The sequence below is a fragment of the Poromitra crassiceps genome (assembly GCF_964638095.1).
Source record: "Poromitra crassiceps genome assembly, chromosome: 5".
In the NCBI taxonomy this organism is placed as follows: domain Eukaryota; kingdom Metazoa; phylum Chordata; class Actinopteri; order Beryciformes; family Melamphaidae; genus Poromitra; species Poromitra crassiceps.
The window spans coordinates 29,857,967-29,879,045 of record NC_139642.1 but is presented as its reverse complement, the minus strand read 5'-3'; the positions used below and the strand labels follow the sequence as shown (position 1 = coordinate 29,879,045).

At 44.6% G+C, this 21,079-nt stretch overlaps 1 protein-coding gene across 1 annotated transcript in view; it reads left to right on the top strand.

Annotated features, from left to right (window-relative positions):
• The window catches only part of hip1 (huntingtin interacting protein 1), a 57,123-nt gene that overhangs the window by 22,400 nt on the left and 13,644 nt on the right, over nt 1-21,079 (top strand). Inside the window, exons 5-17 of the mRNA XM_083637826.1 lie at nt 1,873-1,953; nt 5,283-5,359; nt 7,084-7,145; nt 8,929-9,069; nt 9,898-9,955; nt 10,402-10,477; nt 11,758-11,901; nt 12,895-12,992; nt 13,471-13,543; nt 14,305-14,488; nt 16,233-16,321; nt 16,587-16,703; nt 17,572-17,673. Coding sequence (XP_083493952.1) covers nt 1,873-1,953; nt 5,283-5,359; nt 7,084-7,145; nt 8,929-9,069; nt 9,898-9,955; nt 10,402-10,477; nt 11,758-11,901; nt 12,895-12,992; nt 13,471-13,543; nt 14,305-14,488; nt 16,233-16,321; nt 16,587-16,703; nt 17,572-17,673 — 1,302 coding nt within the window. The remainder of the gene's footprint in view (nt 1-1,872; nt 1,954-5,282; nt 5,360-7,083; nt 7,146-8,928; nt 9,070-9,897; nt 9,956-10,401; nt 10,478-11,757; nt 11,902-12,894; nt 12,993-13,470; nt 13,544-14,304; nt 14,489-16,232; nt 16,322-16,586; nt 16,704-17,571; nt 17,674-21,079) is intronic.

Genomic DNA, 21,079 nt, shown 5'->3' with positions numbered 1-21,079 from the left:
ATGTGAGGCTTGTTTCAGGACGCAGCCACCGCCTGTGGTTGGGCTTGGTCACAGATCGCGATCGCGTGATGATGAGATCTCCAGATCTCTGAGTCTGAGAGCACACGGCTTGTTAGCTACATGCTTGTTAGCTACATGCTTGTTAGCTACGGTACATGCTCTGGGTGAGCGATATGATGAACTCTTTTGTCTGGAAAAACCACTCTCGCCTGCTTACATTCTCCCAAGGTGGCGACTAGAAAAGTGGGCATTATTGGGAAAATGCTTCCAGTAGAGATGAAAGTCTCTCCAATAACGTTTGTATTGATCGGAGTGAGCAGACGACTCAATATTGATGTAGACCGTTTCAACTTGACAACATGAACATTCTAAATGAGCCCTAGTTCATTTCTTGTTGCAGTGCTTGCTAATACAATAGCTGACAGGAAATAAACTTGCGTCCAAACTGTTCCCTCACAACAGAATTCCAGTGAAACCATCTATAAACACTTCTGATGAAATTAATTGGATCTCTAGAGTTCCACGAAGCCGCAAATCTGAACGGCCTCTTCTTCAATGATGTGTTGAGCAATGTTGGGCGGAGGGCCCGCTCTGCTGAGCAGCAACAACCCATTCCTGGATGCACTCCCCTGAACCATTTTTTATGACTTGCTTTTTGCTGATGTCACTGGATTAGGAGGATACAGGAAGTCTGGTCCGTGTGACCGGGGCTGCGGTCTCTCCTTCCTGTTGTGACATCACCACCTCCGCTCCCACAGCGGAGGAAAACGGAAGTGAGAAGCACTCGGCCGCATAGCCGAGGCTATTCAACTTTGTTCACACTCTCGGAACAGGGACTCTCTCTCTTTTTTTTCCCCCCACACTGCGGACACAAACCGAGCAGAGCTGTGCCTGACCCAAACTCCTAGTGTTTGAGTATAGACACTGGAGCTGTGCAGTGGGAATAGGGAATATCTTGGCTAGTGCAGTGTAGGTCAGCCCTGCAGTATTGTCAGGCCTGCTCACTCACAGCACACACTCTGCACACTCTCTGCACACACTCTGCACACAATCTGCACACACTGCACACTCTCTGCACTCACTGCACACTCTCTGCACACTCTCTGCACACTCTCTGCACTCACTGCACACTCTCTGCACACTCTGTACTCACTCTGCACACTCTCTGCACACTCTGCACACTCTGTACTCACTCTGCACACTCTGCACACTCTCTGCACTCACTGCACACTCTCTGCACTCACTGCACACTCTGCACACACTGCACACACTGCACACTCTCTGCACTCACTGCACACTCACTGCACACTCTGCACACTCACTGCACACTCTCTGCACACTCTCTGCACACTCTGCACACTCTCTGCACACACTCTGCACTCTCTGCACACACTGCACTCACTGCACACACTCTGCACACACTCTGCACACACTCTGCACACTCTCTGCATACACTCTGCACACACTCTGCACTCTCTGCACACACTCTGCACTCTCTGCACACACTCTGCACTCTCTGCACACACTCTGCACTCTCTGCACACACTCTGCACACTCTCTGCACTCACTCTGCACACTCTCTGCACACTCTCTGCACACTCTCTGCACACTCTGCACACTCTCTGCACACTCTCTGCACACTCTCTGCACACTCTCTTCACTGCATGCCGCCCTCAGCCAAAGTGCCACGGTGAATTGTCTCAAGATACCTCGTCGACTTTCCACAAGTCTCCCAGGCAAACTCGCAAGCGGAGAAAAGACGGTTTCTCCCTTTGATCATGTCTCTCTTGCCTTTCTCTCTTACGTCTACCTCTCTCTCCCCCCATCCCCATCTGTGCTCTGTCTCTCTTTCTTCCTCTCTCTCTCCCCCAGGGTCACCTGAGTGAAGGCTATGGGAAGCTGTGCAGCATCTACCTCAAACTGCTCATCACCAAAATGGAGTTTCACATCAAAGTGAGTTGGCCTGGCCTATAAAACGCAGGGCCGGTCCCCCATCATTAGCTCTGTCTCAGACTCTCCTTGTAATGCCTGCATGTCTCTCTGGGGGGCCAGCTTCATAGAAAACGCTGCCTTTTACACTAATAGCCTTTCAGGCATCTGTAGTGAGGCCTTTTTATAAGACAGCTGAGCGGACTGGTAGAGAGAGAGCGCTGCAGACAGTAGTGCTGAGTGATACTATCACAGGATGCTGTGGTTAGTTGTTGCTCGACTAATGATTGGCAGTCTGGCCCAAGGGTGGTGAGTGTCTTCAGTGTTGCTTTGCCAATCATGAATTCAAGAGAATTAAAGCAATACACTGACCCCCCCCTAACCCCCCACCCCCTTAAGCCCTTTGATCAACTTGCCATTGTGCAATGAGAAAATTGTTAGCAGTTTGACCTCTGTGTGCCCACTGCCCAGTATTTACTCAATTCATTTGTCATGCATACTAATAGTTTAGCGCAGTGATTCCTTTTTCATATCAAGGACCCCTCGTTAGTACACATTAGAGCCATATCTCGGTAGCCTGGGTAAACCCATCCCCCACGTGACCTGCTCTCAGACCTGTTCTCAGTCACTATGTGACTGGGAACTGAGAGAGCAGGTCACGTGGGGGCTGGGTTTACCTAGGCTAATGTCTCGGATCCAAATCTGAGAATATTTTGTCCTGAATTCTTTGAATATCTGTAGGCAAACTATGATCAAAACAGTCACTCTTATGCATTCTGTAACTGTGTTAACTTCTTGTAAATGATGATGATGGGTGAAGTTTAAAAATTCATCAATTTGCTCAGAACCTCCTGAAGGACCCCTGGTGGTCCCTGGATCCCACGTTGAGAACCACTGCTTTAGCACACAGTGTATGTTTAATCTATAAAACAGCTTTATATCATCTCGACAATGACCACACCACCATTCAAATTATTAAAACATTTTCCAGTGTCTGAAACAAACTTTTTGTCTCAAAAAATGACCTGGCAAGAATATTTTTTACCAGCCAAAATCATTAATATACAGTATATTTTTCTCAGTAATGTCGCAAATGCTGTTTTTATGCCATTTCATGTTTAGAATCGGTTACTGTGCGGATTATTCAGTAAAATGACAAAAGTAGATTTAGAGTTTTAATTTGAAACTTGCTCAGTCACCCAACTACAATGGGTCTCTTCATTTTGTCTACATGTATTCTCTCTTGTGCCCTCACAGCTGCTCGCCCTGAGGGAAAAGCTTTAACATCCATCTACAGTCATGTTAGGCTAGTTACTCATCCAGACAGTGGAAGAAGCAGGGAAAGTTAGCAGAAGATGCTGTGTGGAGTAGGGCTGCAACAACACATTATTTTCATTATCTGGCATCTGGGTAGTGTGGCGGTAAAAGCACTCGCCTACCACCGACTGACTCTGGTCAGTCTTGGGACGCCTGTTCGTGGGAAGGGGAACTGGGGGGAATAGTGTGATCCTCCCACGTGCTACGTCCTGCCCGTGAAACTCCTCTCTGTCACGTGAAAGGAAGCAGTTGGTGACTGCACATGTATCTACAACTCCCCAGATTGGCAGAGGGGGTGGGACAACAGGGGGAACTGGCCAATTACAATTGGGGAGCAAATTGGAGAAAAATGGGGGGATGGGGATTGTTTTGATTATCGATTAGTTGAGTTGACTCGTCGAGACATTAATCATTTAGTCGTTTGGTCTATAAAATGTCACAAAATGGAAAAAACGGTTGATCACTTTTCCCTCAAAGCCCAAGATGACATCCTTAAAGTGTAACTAACCTCCAAAACACTTTTTTTCAGCTTTTAACCAATATATATGACTTTGGGGGTGATGTGTGAAGAATTCTGGTCAGAATTTCCACATTTGACACCAAACTGTTGCCATTTTACCATTTGTATCATTTTTCAGCAGCATACCTGGCATAAGCGCCCTCTTAGGGTCAAAGACTGCTTTTTTTTTTTTTCTCAAATGAATGGGAGATTAGGAACACATTGACGTCACAGTGTTCCCAAAGACTATGGGATTTCAAGATAATTACTCCCCTACCCCCCCTGTACCCTTTCGGCTCCTCAGAACTCCAAGCCTATTCCTATTGAAGTTTGCTCTTAAAATACTGAACCAAACGTCGTCAAAGTTGGCACATGTCTTAATTATAGTTAGTTTCCCGCTGAATGTGTCATTACTTTATTGATATCTTACCTGGATAAGCTCGAATGATGATGTTTATATTATCAGTCCGAGTTGGAAGCACTTCTCTCGGCCAGTCTGCTCTCTCATGCACCCGCGGGGGCGCGCAGCAGCAGCAGCACACAGCAGCAGTGAGAGGCGGGGGCTTTCAACAGTCTGACATTTCAGCAAACAAATCTCGTCGCAGTTTAGCGGACATGTAAAATATAACGCTATACTACGACGTGACAATGTGACAAAGCTTCTCTAAACATATCGGCTAATATAATATCATCACTGTGTACAAGCAACGCCAACTTTTATGGAAATCAAGTCAGCAGAGCAGAGCGACTGGCTCTGTCTGTGTGTGTGTGCTGCTCGGGGGGATTCGCATGGGAACAGTGTGAGGAGGAGAAGAGCTCTCCCCAAGCCCCAAAACGCAAATTAAAAACGGATTTCATTGCGCGGTTTATCTCTAGTTAGACGAGGGAATTACGTGGAGAAATCTCGCATTGTGTTACCCCAGAGCGAGAGGTTTGTCCTCACTGTGTGCTGTGTGCTGCGAGCAGCGAGGCTCTTAACGTAAGTTTAGACAAGCCACATGCAAGCCACGCACACACACATGGGACAAAATGGGACAAAAATAATTAAATTTCTAGTTCGCCACTGAATGGCCAAATTGATATAACTATCAACCATTTCAGGATTTTCTGTTTCCATACAGGCCACCAGCGTTGGCTAATTGTTGATATTTATAAAGATATCGCCCCTCTCAAATAAATTATTTTTGAGGCAGTAGGCAAACTGTAATGGCGTCGATTTCCGAAAAAAAATCTTGACTTAACACAGCCAAAGAGTCTAGTATAGACAAGAGTATATGTCATTTCTTGGTTTTTTCCATAGGTATTTTCAAATCACTGTTCTAATACATATCTAGGGGGTTAGTCCCCCTTTAAATGTCGCCTTTTGTCCTGACCAACAGTCCTCAAAGATAATCACTACGGAGACTGGAAGACTTCTGCCGATCGACTTATCGATTGATCGACTAGTGGTTTGCAGCAGGCAGCTGTAGTGCGGAGCCAGCATTACGGCCTGTGTGAGACAGAGCGTGAGGCTTCATCATGTCCTCTTGTGTTCCAGAACCCCCGTTTCCCGGGCAACCTGCAGATGTCCAACAGACAGCTTGACGAGGCCGGAGAGAACGACGTTAACAACTTGTGAGTGTGGCGAATGGCTGCTGTTATTACTGTCATTGTTGTCAGGGGCTGTTATTACTGTCATTGTTGTCAGGGGCTGCAGTGGCGGTAATGAGATCCAGCGTTATTTGTTGACGCGGTTGATAAAAGTGTGAAATGAAATGGAACTGGATGTCACTTTCCATCACGCTGCACCACCAGAGCCCACATTCATGCATTCATACAAGGAATAACCCACGCAAAAGACCATTCTTTACAGTCATTCTAAAACAGCAAAGAGGGCGTGATAACACACCGTTGTAATAAAAAATTATAATGCAAATGTTCCACCAACCTTTTATTTTAATCAGTAATTATTCAGTTGTCATAATGAAATGTTATTCTTCCCCAAAGTGGTTTTTGAACAGTAGCTAAACAAAGTGGCTGGTGAGCAGCACACGCGTAGCAGTATGAGTCACCGCTTTAATGACTGTTATGTAGGGGTGTCACGATACACTCAGTTCACGATACGATACGTATCACGATACTGGGTTCACGATAACGATACGATACGATACGATTTTAACAATATTTTTTTAAACTTGAATAATGACAATATATGACTGGAAAAGTAGTATTTTATTTGAAATGCACAAATACAAAACATGCTGTTGTGGGAAATTGTTATTACAATAACAACTAGAAAAAACATGAGATTGGAGATAAGGCTTATCTTGAAATAGAATGAGTCACACCGTCACTTAGATTTACTTTGAACTAAAAGGTTTCTCAACAGTATAAATTCTCATTATGCATCTTCAGTTTTTCTTCAAACTCAAACAACAAGACTTTTCTTAGTCTATTTTTTATGCTTCAGTTTTTCCTGTCAAGTAAACAGTTTTGCCAGAAACTCAATTGAATGGTTTCTCTCCTGTATAACTTCTCATGTGTCTCTTCAGAGACTTGTTCAACTGAACTACTTTCCACACATTGAACTTCAACAAACAAAGACGTTTCTTAGTCTATTTTTGAAAAAAAAAAAATTTTTTTTTTTTTTTTTTTTTGCGATATGAGATTTCATCTCAACGATACATATCGTGACGTTTTACTATCGCGAAATTTCGTGGGACGATATATTGTGACACCCCTACTGTTATGTGGTCACATGTGTGTTTGTCGGGCATTTTACCACAACTATGAGCAGGACTCAGCCAATCAGAACACAACCATGAGCAGGACTCAGCCAATCAGAACACAACCATGAGCATGACTCAGCCAATCAGAACTGATGAGCGGAACTGTTGTCTTTACAAAGAGCATCTTAGAATATAATAGGAGTGTTGATTTGAAATGGGTTTTTTTCTGATGGTCTTGTGATTAGCCTGGCCAGGGCTTTGAAATCAGCCCGCTCACTTGGAACAGGAAAAGGAGAAGAATGGGATCGCTCTGTGTATCCAAAATACCTGTGAAAACTTGAATACTGTAATTGCATCCTTGTACTCTTCACCAAGCAGGATAATTTTGATTAGCATGCTAATGCCAAAGGCTAGTGGACTCAAGCAATGCTTTTGCTCTGCCTCTCTGTGTATTGTGTGTGTGAGAGAGAGACACAGAGAGAGAGGCATGTTTTAGTTAAAGCTCTCTCACACGTTCCTTGTTTTGCATTTACAATTGCTATACAGTGACTGCATGTGATGAGTATCTGTACTGAAAGTACTGTAAGAAAGAAGACTAATATCTCGCCCCACCCCCCCTCTCCTCCCTAGCTTCCAGTTGACAGTAGAGATGTTTGACTACCTGGAGCTTGAGCTCAACCTCTTCCTGGGCGGTAAGCTATTCTGTATTCTGGTCCCGCTGCTTGCTCCTCGCTACTCTACTCTCCGGGGTTATCTAAGGCAGGGCATGATGCAACACACACACACACACACACACACACACACACACACACGCACCTTCACAGACAGACAGGGGGAGGAGATACAGAGAGATAGGCAGACAGAAATAGAGTCCCACAGTATCATCAGTGCTCCACGTCATCTTGACTCTTGTCTGCTCTGAGGCTGTTAGTGATTACATACGGTAGTCTTGTTGTCTGTCTGTCTGTCTGTCTGTCTGTCTGTCTGTCTGTGTGTGTGAGTCATCCCAGGTCAGTGTTTCTTAACGTATGCAGCACCAGGCTAAAAATAGACGTCTGGAATACTGATCAGGAGGACCATGCAGTCATCCATTTCTCCCATTAGAAATGAATAGGAGGAAATCACATGCCATGCTCTATATGTCATACGCTCCGTTCTGCATCCTCATGAGGATGATAATTGTCTCTTCCTCTTCCTGCTTGGGTATAGATTTTGATATATCTGTGAGACTGTATCTGCCAAAGCCGTGCCTCAGCAGCAGTGCACAAGACAAAAGGGGCTACGTTCCCTCTCCTCAGTTCCATGGTGTATGAGAGTTTGATACTGAGCTGCCATTTGATATTCCACCCCACACTCCGTATTCACAACATTCTCCATAGCCTTGATCCAAGTAAGTCTGTTTTGGCTGGGTAACGCACGCCCAAAGCTCAAAGCCTCAGTCATTCCCCCTCCTACCATCTGACTGGTGTATTTTGGAAGCATCACCTCATTCAGGAGCTGAGAGGCCTGGCCTGAGGTGTGTGTGTCTGACTGACTGTGTGTGTGTGTGTGTGTGTGTGTGTGTGTGTGCGCATGTGTGTGTGTGTGTGTGTGTGTGTGTGTGTGTGTGTCTGTGTGTGTGTGTGTGTGTGTGTGTGTGCGCGTGCGTGCGTGTGTCTGACTGACTGTGTGTGTGTCTGTGTGTGTGTGCGTGCGTGTGTCTGACTGTGTGTGTGTGTGTGTGTGTGTGTGTGTGTCTGTGCGTGTCTGTGCGTGTGTGTGTGTGTGCGTGTGTCTGTGCGTGCATGCATGTGTGTTAGCTGTGCAGGAAACCACGCCTCTGCAGTGAAGAGAGGCTCTCAGGGCCTGCTGGCATTGGAGATGGAGTGAATGAAAGAGGGCCGTAATGATGGAGGGAGAGTGAACGAGAGAGTCTGACAATCCTGTTAGTGTTCAGGTTGCTGCCGCCCACACGGCTTGACTTTAGAGTCTAAAGTTTAGACCGTGTTTTTCCTGCCCCCCCCTTTTCTTTGTAGTGAGAGCCGGTGGTACGCCCTTCTCAACCAGTTTATTAGTTTATTATTGTGACCAAGACGGTGAAATGAGAAGAGCGCCACTATGACTCGATGGGTCAATGAGCAATCCATGATTGATGAGCCTCGTTTATGACTGTCTCCCTCTCTGCATTAATAATCACCTGTGTGTGTGTGTGTGTGTGTGTGTGTGTGTGTGTGTGTGTGTGTGTGTGTGTGTGTGTGTGTGTGTGTGTGTGTGTGTGTGTGTGTGTGTGTGTGTGTGTGTGTATATGACTGTTTGTGACAATCTTTGTATGTGTACATTGATCTGTGTCTGCTTGTATTGATTTGGTGGGTCTCTCTCTCTCTCTCTCTCTCTCTCTCTCTCTCTCTCTCTCTCTCTCTCTCTCTCTCTCTCTCTCTCTCTCTCTCTCTCTCTCTCTCTCTCTCTCTCTCTCTCTCTCTCTCTCTCTCTCTGCAGTGTTCAGCTCTCTGGACATGTCCCGTTCGGTGTCGGTGACGGCGGCGGGTCAGTGTCGCCTGGCTCCGCTCATCCAAGTCATCCTGGACTCCAGCCACCTGTACGACTACACCGTCAAGCTGCTGTTCAAGCTGCACTCCTGTGAGTGGCACAGACCCCTGCTGGCCAAAGAGCACAACTACAGGCTCCACCCCTTAAAAACACTCACCCTCTGTGTGTCAACAGAATCAAACCGATTTAGAATTCTAATCTACTCCCTGGTATAGATAGTTACCTAGGGCAGGTTAGGCTCTCACTCAGTCCTGCAACGTTGTACCATATAACCATCAACAATTGTAAAAGAAAATGATGCTCTTTGTATTAGAAATCAACTTTTGACACAGAGTTGAAATAATTGCACTTAACAGTAATAGCTAGAAATCGAAGATAAGCCCTGTGTTATGTCACTGGGATATAAAATCAGGGGCTGCTCCATAGACGATGAATGGGACACTGACTTTGTGGCGCCATACGCTAAATAATAATAAATGCTGAGTTGAGTTGTCACACCAAAATGAAGTCTAAATTCCAGTATCGCTAACAAATATGAACCAGAATTGAAAGGTAATTTGGGTGCAAGAACTCTTGGATGCAAGAAAAAAAAGTTGTGGATGCAAGAAAAAAAAGGTGTCCAATCTAAAAACAAAAAAACTCTTAGTTTTGGCAACAAGAGGATTTCACCTGACAGCGGTGACACATTCATGCACAAAATTAATCCTACTCTCACCAATGCACAAACATGCTTGTCCTCATCCTTACATGCATTCACACTTAGCACAAGCGTGTGTACTTTCACTGAACTCTGTGTGTGTGTGTGTGTGTGTGTGTGTGTGTGTGTGTGTGTGTGTGTGTGTGTGTGTGTGTGTGTGTGTGTGTGTGTGTTTATGTGTGTGTGTTTATGTGTGTGTGTTTATGTGTGTGTGTTTCCAGGCCTTCCAGCAGACACTCTCCAGGGCCACAGAGACCGGTTCCAGGAGCAGTTTAAGAAGTGAGTTCCAACTGTGCCTGCCTGCCTGCCTGCCTGCCTGTCTGTCTGTCTGTCTGCCTGCCTGCCTGCCTGCCTGGCTGCCTGCCTGTCTGTCTGCCTGCCTGCCTGCCTGCCTGTCTGTCTGCCTGCCTGCCTGCCTGCCTGCCTGCCTGTCTGTCTGTCTGTCTGTCTGCCTGTCTGCCTGTCTGTCTGCCTCGCTCTGATTCTCATCTCTCTCGATCCCTTTGTGTTCATCTTCTCTTTTTATTATGGCTGCCTCTATCTCTATCAGTATGCTCCTTCTCTTTCAGACTCACCATGTCTCTCTCTCTCTCTCTCTCTCTCTCTCTCTCTCTCTCTCTCTCTCTCTCTCTCTCTCTCTCTCTCTCTCTCTCTCTCTCTCTCTCTCTCTCTCTCTCTCTCTCTCTCTCTCCCTCTCTCTCTCTCTCTCTCTCTCTGTATTCCAGGTTAAAGAGTCTGTTCTATCGCTCCAGCAACTTGCAGTACTTCAAGAGGCTGATTCAGATCCCACAGCTGCCTGAGGTGAGGACCGCCTTCTCTAAATACATCTTCACCTTGTCTACCATCTCCAACGCCCAAGTCGACTCCAGAGAGCTTCTTAAGGGATTAGTTTACATTTCAGTCCCACGCTTTCCCTCAAAATGATTCCCCATCGAAAGGCTCTACGATAGCTTCGATAGCTTGAGTTTATACATGAGTTATTAATAGACTCGCGAGCTCTTGGATGGGAGCCTAGGTGTCCTTCACGTTCTTGCATCAGTCACAGCTGTAAAAAGCGAGTGCTTCGCTCTCTTAACCCTTTCCTTACACCTTGTAGGAGCTCTTTTTATGTGTCTTTCAGTTTCTTATATCAACCATCCTCTTATCACCATAATGGCATTGCAACAGCAAATAAAAATGATCTCAACAGTAACGGTCACATACTTAAGGATTCGGTTTCGTACTAGACGTCCGTGTGATCCAGATCGGAATTGATGGTAAAATGTGTTTCCGTGCAGCTTTTTACTGTTCACAATAATTACACATCTGTTCAGGGGAGCATTGTGAACATAACCTAAATGGAGGTTTGGAGGGACAGTTCTGTCTGTCAAGGGTGGCAAACTCTGGAACACAATTCCATCCGCCATAAGGGAATGTCCAACACTAGGCATGTTTAAGGGTCAATTGAAGAGATGGCTGAAGTCCACTCAACTATGTACACATCACAGTATGCTTATACTGTATGGATATGTGTGTTCTCTGTATTTTTTATTTTCTTTCTCTTATATCTGTTGAGTAAGTCTTCTATGTAGATCTTACATTTTAGCTGTATGTTGATCCCAAACTCAGGTTTTAGTACAGTATCTGATTGTATATTCCTGTATATTTGTACTTTGCACTTTACACTTAGCTATGTAGATCCCAAACTCAGGTTCTTAGTATCTGATTGTATATTTCTGCATACTTGCACTTTGCATTGTGTTTACATTTTAAATATGTATTTGTTGCACTATGTTATTTTTTACCCCTATCAGGACTCTAAGCCTGTATCATCTGGCAGGGGGACTAACAATGGAAATCAGTCTTGTGACTGCAATTGTCGTGCATTTAATTTTTTTTTAAATGTTCATTAATGTAAAATAACCTGTACCCTATCGAACAAATAAATAAATTGAAATTGAAATCAATTTTAATGCATCATTTACAGTCAGCCTCACTCTATATGCTCGCCTCTCCCTCCCTCAATGTTACTGAAACCCAATAGAAACGAATGGGGAAAAATCATTATTTTTGAACTTATTTTCTCTCTGTCTTCGTGCCAGAACCCTCCTAACTTCCTGCGTGCCTCGGCGCTGTCAGAGCACATCAGCCCGGTGGTGGTGATCCCGGCCGAGTCTTCGTCCCCCGAGTCGGAGCACGTGGCGGAGACCGAGGACCTGGTGGACACGGACATCCCCGTCCTGCCGGTAACTCCATGAGACAAGTAACCCCCCAAACTCAGCCTTGTAAATCGAATCCATCTGTTTTGTAGCTGGTTGGCTTCCCGGCTCGGTGCTGTAGTAACTTGCAGTGATTATAATAATTTAACAGAAGGGATGTTATGATTCTAAAGTAGTAAGGGGGAATTGATACACGGAGAATTTGGGGGAAACAAAAACAGGAAATAACCCGCAAGTGGGGTACACACTTCTAGGTTCCCATCCAAACCACATATTGTTAGATTTCTTGGTAAGCAACGCTAAACATCTGGTTTATATTTTTGTTCTCTTGTAACGACGTTGACCATGTTGACTTTTACAACGCTGGCTGTCTCTGCTGTCAACAGACTGTACATTTGTAAGAATGGATTACCTTGTAATGCTAACGAGCGTCAAAGTTCACCCCACAGTGAAAATTCAGTCATTAACTGCTCGCCCTCCACGTCAGTCGAAAACTGCATTAAGTTTGTAGAAAAAAACAAATAGAGTGAGTTCCATCTTTGTCTTCTTCCAAACATCGGAGATGACAAGGTCAATATTGGATTGTAAGACGAGACCCACAGTGCAAGCGTGCAAAACTGCACAAGCTGTTGAAAGAATTTTGATGGGACATTTTATGCAGGTGTTTGTGCGTGCATGCGTGTGCGTGCGTGCGGTTCCATTAACTTCAATAGATTTAAAGAAGGCTGAGATTGAACTATGGACTTAATATGTGGTTTTCATTCAAACTTCAATAACTCGTGACTGAATTCTCATTTTGGGTTGAAATATTCCTTGAAGAGGCACCGACAGACTTCTGCTGGATGCTGCCTTCATCTGCGCATGTTAGTAGAGAACACAATTTAAAAGACCAATCAATATAAAAGAATGAACCAGGGTGGTTGATGTTTTTTTCTTCTTCCTTCTTTAATGAAAATCGCAATATACATCATTTTGGGTTGATTTCCCCCTTTTAAAAACTCTTCTGTTTTGAACACAAAGGGTCCAGTGGAGACCAAGTTTGACGACCTGTTCGGCACGTCGGCAGCCACAGACCCGTTCAACTTCAACAGTCAGAACGGCATGCGCAAGGACGACAAGTAAGGCTTCACGACATCCCGTCAGAATGTGTTTGTCTTTATGATTATAGAGGCCGTTCTGATTCTAGTTGGCGTGACGAGCAAGACAATCGAATCGTTGCCATTTGATGTGCCTGATAGGTCCATCACAGCACGGTCACTCTGTTTGATTTGCATTGTTCACACTCCTGCACTGATTAGCAGTGGTGATCACATGGTGAGTTCACAGCACTGCTCTGCTGTGAGATGGATTTGGAGATACAATTCCTCTGACACAGGCCTTTGCTTTGATTTTACTTATTTTTTGCATATACTGTATGTTTAAAAGACAACACATCATTCTAAAATTAGATGCATAATTAGATCCTTATGCATAAAACACAACACAATTAGAAAGGAATATGCATGGCACCAAAATCAAACAAATAGACATTCAGTCTCCAGTGACAATACAGTTGATTTGGCCGTTGATTGGGTTGTTTTTGTCTGTATCCATCAGAGACCGTCTGATTGAACAGCTAACCAGGGAGATCCAGGCCCTCAAGGACGAGCTGGAGTCTTTTAGACTGGAGGTAAGGAAAAAGAAGGGGAGTCAGGCTGTGTGTCCATTGAGAACCTCTCTTTATAGCACAGGCTTAGTTTTCTCATCATTCTCAATTAAAAACACACATTGTTGCATCTTCCCAACTGCACTCAGAGCTGTAGTCAGATAAGGCCAGTTGGGACTCTCTCTCTCACTCACACACACACACACACACACACACACACACACACACACACACACAGAGTTGATGCATAAAGGTCTAGAGTTGCAACAATTAATCAATTACCGTAGTTGTCAACTATTAAATTAATCGGAAACTATTTTGATAAATGATTAATCGGTTTGAGTAATTTTTTAAAGAAAAAAAAAGTCAAAATTCTCTGATTCCAGCTTCTTAAATGTGAATATTTTCTGGTTTCTTTATTCCAGTAAACAGTAAACTGAACATCGTTGAGTTGTGGACAAGCCAAGACATTTGAGGACGTCATCTTGGGCTTTGGGAAACACTGATAGACATTTTTGTCCATTTTCGGACATTTTATATACCAAACAACTAATTGATTAATCGAGATAATAGTAATAGTAATACGTAATAGTAATAATAATAGTAATAATCAACAATGAAAATAATCGTTAGTTGCACTTGCAGGCTTATAAAGGTCTTTTGGATCCAAGTGAATCACCTTTTTTCTGTCTCCATCTCTGTTGCTCTCTCCCTCCCCCATTCCCCATGCTTCATCCTCTCTCTCCCCCTCTCTTTGTCTCTCTCTCTCCATCCTCCATCACCAGAGCGGTCGGCTGTGCCAGGCACTGAGGGGGCGTGTCAATGAGCTGGAGGCGGAGCTAGCGGAGCAGAGCCACCTGAGGATGCAGGCTGCGGGGGAGAGCGAGTTCCTCAAGGTGGAGCTGGATGACCTGCGCAGGGTGAAGGAGGACACGGAGAAGGAGCAGCGCAGCCTCACCGAGATCGAGAGTGAGGGCGGCCTTTGCTTGACTTAGCTGACTTACACTACGGCTGCTTGCACAGGGTGCCTCAGACACGGGTTAGGGTGGAGGCAGGCTGCTTGCACAGGGTGCCTCAGACACGGGTTAGGGTGGAGGCAGGCTGCTTGCACAGGGTGCCTCAGACACGGGTTAGGGTGGAGGCAGGCTGCTTGCACAGGGTGCCTCAGACACGGGTTAGGGTGGAGGCAGGCTTGTGTGTGGGGTCAGACATTAAATTGACTTTCGAATAGTTTGGGAATTTTCTCATCTTTCTCACCTTCACTTGTGGGTTCTTTGTTGCTCCCTCCTCCATCCAACGGGGATGTGATTTTAACTTTTCTGGATACACCACCCCTACTAGAGATGCACAGATGAGCTTTTATGCCATCCTAATCTGCGTGTATGCATGAACCATCCGCCCGCCATAAATCTGCGCAAAATATTTCCTACTATTTATAGATCCGCGCCGGCGCGCCCGCCATGCACTCGACATTTCACAACGCTATAAAGGATCAAGTTGGGGAGATGAACTTACTGTTTCTGCTGATGTCGGTATGATCGCTGCAGTCGACTCCAAATAAACTTCCATGCTGTATTTTGTCCAGTCCAGCACTTGCCCATGTAGCATACTATGCTAACGCTATAGCTTTAAGTTTAGATCAAGACTGGATTGACCTCATCATATGGGAAAATAATACGAGCGCGTCTTCTCTTCCAACATGTCTTCAGCAGAGACTCCTGTTTGACATTCAGGTGATATCATTGACCATATATGGAGCAAGAAAGGAAGCATATCCCATGATGTTTACGCGTGGCTATTGTTTACCACTGCCTTGGGTCCTTTAGGGGTCCTTTGATATCCCATAGTAAGTGGCTACTGGCTACCCCGGGCGGGATATTCGCGGTCAGAGAGAAATCACTCTGATTGGCTGGTCAGGAGTAGCAAAGCAGGAGAGAGGGCACACAGAACTCTCTGCTCATTTTACAACTTCATCTCATCTGATCATTCCAAAACACAGATATTTTCATGACGACGTGCCTTTGGGAAAGTCCATTGAGCCTCTTGCTGTACGATATCACCCATTTAGTACAGTTTCTTCTTATTTTCCACCTCTTCATTTCTTCTTCCACAAGCAAAAGACCAGACAAGGCCTGACAACACCAGTGTCATTTGCGACTTTTTATCAGACGACATATTCTCGATTAGAAGTAGCTACATTACCGCTTCAGTGAGCGAAATGGTAGACAAACGCTGCTTTGTTTCATGAATCAGGTCTTACGCACATGCAGATCATACGTGTTAGTTGCCTGTTGGCTGTCGTGTTTGCTGTGTTAAAATACAACTTTTTGGCCCCGACACAAAAGACGTGAAGTGACGCATCGGGACGGTTGGGCCTTATTTGCCGCTAGTCCTTTCTAGTTCTGCTGGTGTGTCTGGGGCTTTAACTGTTTTCACCACATTCTCTTCAAAACAGGAACAGAAAAGAAACAGGAAGGATCCATTAATTGCTCCCACATTGTGCAAGTGTGGAGAGCAGAATGGAAGGAGAACAATAAAAAGGAAAAGACGCTAGGCTAAGCTAGTCCTTTATTCTAGCCATGCTGGTTCATCTCAAGGACATACCTTTAGTTCCCTCGCATGCTGTAGTTATTTACTCTGTCCCTGTTGATGTTGGCTGATATCCAGATGACTGTGTGTGTGTGTGTGCGTGTGTGTGTGTGTGTCTTACCAGGGAAAGCTCAGGCCAATGAGCAGCGCTACACCAAACTGAAGGAGAAGTACACCGAGCTGGTCCAGAGTCACGCAGACCTGCTGAGGAAGGTGGGGAATATGGCTGTCTTTTCACTGTCTTCTACTCTTCTGTGTCCTTGTACCCTTCACTACACCCTACTACGCCCAAGTTACAGTAACTGAAGTGCTGCTGTCCCCCTAGTCCCCCATTTTTATTTTCCACAAGCTGTTTCATCTGGCCTCTGTCCTAATTATTTTGGTGTGTGTGTGTGTGTGTGTGTGTGTGTGTGTGTGTGTGTGTGTGTGTGTGTGTGTGTGTGTGTGTGTGTGTGTGTGTGTGTGTGTGCGTGCGCAGAATGCAGAGGTGACCCGGCAGATGACGGTGGCGCGGGCAGCACAGGATGAGGTGGATGCAGTGAAGAGAGAAATGCAGGAGAAGGTGAAGGGCGCCCAGGAGGCTGCAGACAGACAGGTGAGGCCGCAGACAGACAGGTGAGGCCGCAGACAGACAGTGAGGCCGCAGACAGACAGGTGAGGCCGCAGACAGACAGGTGAAGCCGCAGACAGACAGGTGAGGCTGCAGACAGACAGGTGAGGTTGCACACAGACAGGTGAGGCTGCACACAGACAGGTGAGGCCGCACACAGACAGGTGAGGCCGCAGACAGACAGGTGAGGCTGCACACAGACAGGTGAGGCCGCAGACAGACAGGTGAGGCTGGGACAGATGCTTCTCAGCTGGAGAATGCCTGTCCTTGAAGCGAATAATGTCTCAAACTCATTTACACTCTCTCTCTTTCTCTCTCTCTCTATCTGTCAATTTAAAGTCAAAGTCCTCTATTTGCATGGCACATTCTGGCATCTACTCCCCTCCATGCCAGTCTAAACTCTATTGAAGCTTGTTTGAACACAGCACGTTTAGACCCTGTAGTGGCAGCTCAGTTTATCTTCAAAAAAGCATGACATGCCCATCAAACATCTTCTAACAGCTTGTGCACCATACTCCATGTAGCATTGTAGCATGTAGCACTGTAGCATTGCCAGTGAGGAAAACATAGGAGATACATTTGTTAAATATATTTGACTTTTGGACCCACAGTGCAATTGTTTTGCTACAAAACACCATGGACATTTATACTTTTTTAGCTGTAAAAAGATGGCCTCAAGTTGCGAAAAGGCTGAGCTGAAACTACAGGAGCTACATGTAACGTGCTATGTGTGTGTTTGGTGGTCAGTGGAGTTTCGACTGTTGTGAGGGCAAGTAGATAATGACTGAATTTTCACTTAAGGCTATTGCTTTCACTGATGTTAATATAATGAGATGTTGCCTCTTGTTTCTAGGAGAAGGAGCAGCTGGAGCAGCTTCAGGAGCTGCAGAGAGAGCTGGTCTCCAGCAGAGCAGAGATGGACTCCATCAAAAGCACCGTGGTCTCCTCACAGCAGGTGGCTCCTCCCTCAGCGTCACACATTCAGACGTCACTCTGTACACAACAACATTCCTGGAATCAGTAAACTAGTCACCAATGTTCCTGTTAAAAGCTACGGTTAAAAGTTATTGTGGTGACGGATACAAGGACAAAGGTTTCTGTCCCTTCAAAGGTTTTAACACCGGGTGTCTGAAAAGATTAATGATCTGGAGTTTTTCCAAATGTAAATATTCTACAAAAGTGGCACTTTTGTAGAATACTTAATTTTGTGTGTACCTAGCTTTATCAGAGGTCGTGAATGATCAACCACACAAATCGGCTGCTTATGGGACCTGTTGTCAGCAGGACTTTCTTACATTGATTTTGAAAACGACATCTAAAAATAGTTTGTCTAACATATTCACTCCTAAAGAAAGTCAGGCCCAAGCAATATGAGGGATCAGTGTTGGTAAACAAACAGCTTACTGGGGCTAACTTTATAATGGGACCCTATGGAGCCAGCCTTGAGTGTATCACTCTAGCCGGCTGTGCTGTTTACTAAATTCACTTCATTTTAAAAACAACTTTAACACGACATGCATATATTATACATCAGACTCTTGAGCTACTTCTGCACTCACTCAGAATGTCGAAATATAAGCGATGTGATGTATAGTTTTTGAGATATTAACGTTTGTTTGGCACAACTCATACTAGGTAACTGCTGCGGGGTTCCGCATTTCCGGGGGGTTGTGAAGTCACGCTGATCCGTCCTATTCGGTGTCTGGAATCTAACTATTCAAGAAGACATTTTTCCAGGTTTCAGTATAGTTTGGGCGATAAACAATATGGCAGCAGATCCCCATAGCAGCTAAAGTTGACTGTTTCTGAACAAGCTCAAAGTGAAATGGTCCACAACACTTTGAACACCATCTCCTTCCTTCCTCACACTCTTCTCCTCTGACATTCACTAAGTGTTGTCACGCTCCTTTTCTCTGTCTCTCTCTAACACTTCACTGTCTTTATTCAAGTCAGCTCTACTACAAAGCCACTCACTGCTCTTCACATGCTATCCATTTTGAAATCTCACACAGATAAGCTCCAACTTTGAATGTGTTCAACGTTGGATTAGCATAAGGTTTCAACTAAAGACAGCTTTGACACAATAACTCTTAAACATCTCTGATGGAATGGATAGGTTTTCCCTGTGGAAACAGGGATGCACGATATATCAGCAATCGGTATCAGTCACTTTTTTTTATGCATCGTATCGGTCCGAACTGCAAAATAGCAGCAATGTTAATATTGATTATCGATATCGGCAAAAATCTTCATATTGAAAGGAAACAATGCAGTAAATCTATGATTTATGGGCTTTTCCAAATGTTTTTGGAAATGAAGAAAGACATTACTTTTTCAAATTCAGTGTTTATATATTTTTTTCAGTATGTACAACATTTGATTATCATAGAAACTTGTTTTGATACAGATAATATTGGCATCGGTAAATAGCGGTTATCGGCCATAACAGCAATTTTAATATCTGTTATCGTAATGGCCAAAATGTTCACATCGGTGTATCCCTGGTGGGAAGATTATTTAAGTCATGTTGCAGCAAATATTCCTTCTCCTACTTTTCCCCTTAAGCCTGTCTCAATGTGGACGGGCAGTTATCTGCACAGCTGAGCCAAGTGAGACGACTTGCCAAGACAAAAATATTTACAACACGGGATTGAAAGCATTAGAAGTTTATTTGAAACAATAGCCGCCTAGAATAAAAACACAGAAGCCATAAAACGTCAAAATCCTTTCCAACCCACGCCTTGTATAATAAATATACTGTAGATCTTATCTGACAGTCTTGTTTAAACCAGTGCAAGTTGGGGACTCGTCAGCATAGTCTTATTAGACCAGCCTTTACCCTATTTTGAGGATCCTGCAATGGGCCTTTTTTCACAGCAGCCATTATGTGTCTAAACACAGGTGCAACCAAAACATTAATGAGGGCCCCAGCACTGGAACACCTAAGTGGATTGGAAGTTGGAAACCCTCATTATGTTTTGGTTGCACCTGTCCCCTGTGTCCCTGCCTTTTAGACACAAAAAGGCCAATTATTCACAAGGAATGTGATTGATTTTTTGGTGTAAAAGAGGGGGGGGGGGGGGTCTATATCTTGTTATCATGCAAGACAATTTATATGAAATGTTTTTGGGGGTAATTGAGTGACAGAAGTGACTCTTGTTAAGCTGTAAATAACCGTGTATTAGACTCCATGCTATTGATTCCCTCACAGTCCCAGGCAAAGCCACTGATTGATTACATGCACCCCCCTCCCTCTCCTCTCCCTCCTCTCATCTGTCTCCCAGCCTCCCACTCCTCCTGTCACCCTATTCCTGTAACCGCTGCTCACCTCTGCCATCTCTCTCATGTCCCTATACTCTGCTGCTCATCTCTGCCACTCCTCTGCCGTCTCTCTCATCTCCCTCTTCTCTTTCTCACATAGCCCACGTTCCATCGCTCCGTCACATTGCTCTACCTCCAGTTTCCAGCTCTCTCGCTCATGTTGTGTGCAGCCAACTTATGTTCATAGGAGAATTGAGGTATTTTTCAACCTGGACCCTTTTATTATTATTTTTTTGTATGTATAATTAAAATGTGAACAGAAATCTTGGTGCAGTATTGACCAAGATTGCGTCAGTTGGCAGCCGCTTTTCCCACACTACCCTGCACCAACCAGGGTAGTGCAGTAGGGGCATGTGGGAAAAGTGACTGCCAACTGACGCGATCTTGGTCAATACTGCACCAATTTCAAAGATTTATTTTCACATTGAGTTATACATTAAAAAGAATTATGAAAATAGGGTCAGGTTGAAAAATACCGACATTCTCCTTTAACAAGTCTGTTTCTCATTCATCTCTTAAACACTCTTTCCATTCTCTGCTGGACCTGCTGGTGCTCAGGCTGTAAGTCTCACGCTCCTTTTTCTCTTTATATTGTACACTAGCACACATTTGCTTGTCATTTCAAGTGTGAACCTCCTTAAACTCCTACTCACAAAAGAGTATACGGTACTTAAATTTTAAACTTTTTTTTCCAACAGAAAAGTCTCTTTTTTTTCCACACCCCTCCAACACACACCACCGCACACACACACGGGATCTGATGACGCTATCACTTTGTTGTGCCATAATTCAGGGTTGTTGCGCAGCAGCCAAGTTGCAAAAGCAGAATTTCACAATGTTCACCAAAACAAATCCTTATTATTGCATCAACTGTCCGATTGGCCACACCCATGACCTGCTGATGACTGATAATCACCATATAAAGATAGTTTTTTTTCTTTGTTTGTATGTTTTTTACTTTCTGCATTATCCAGAAAGTGACAATTATTACTGAGGTTAGCACTCTTGTATGATGGCACAGATTATCTTCACCAAGATGT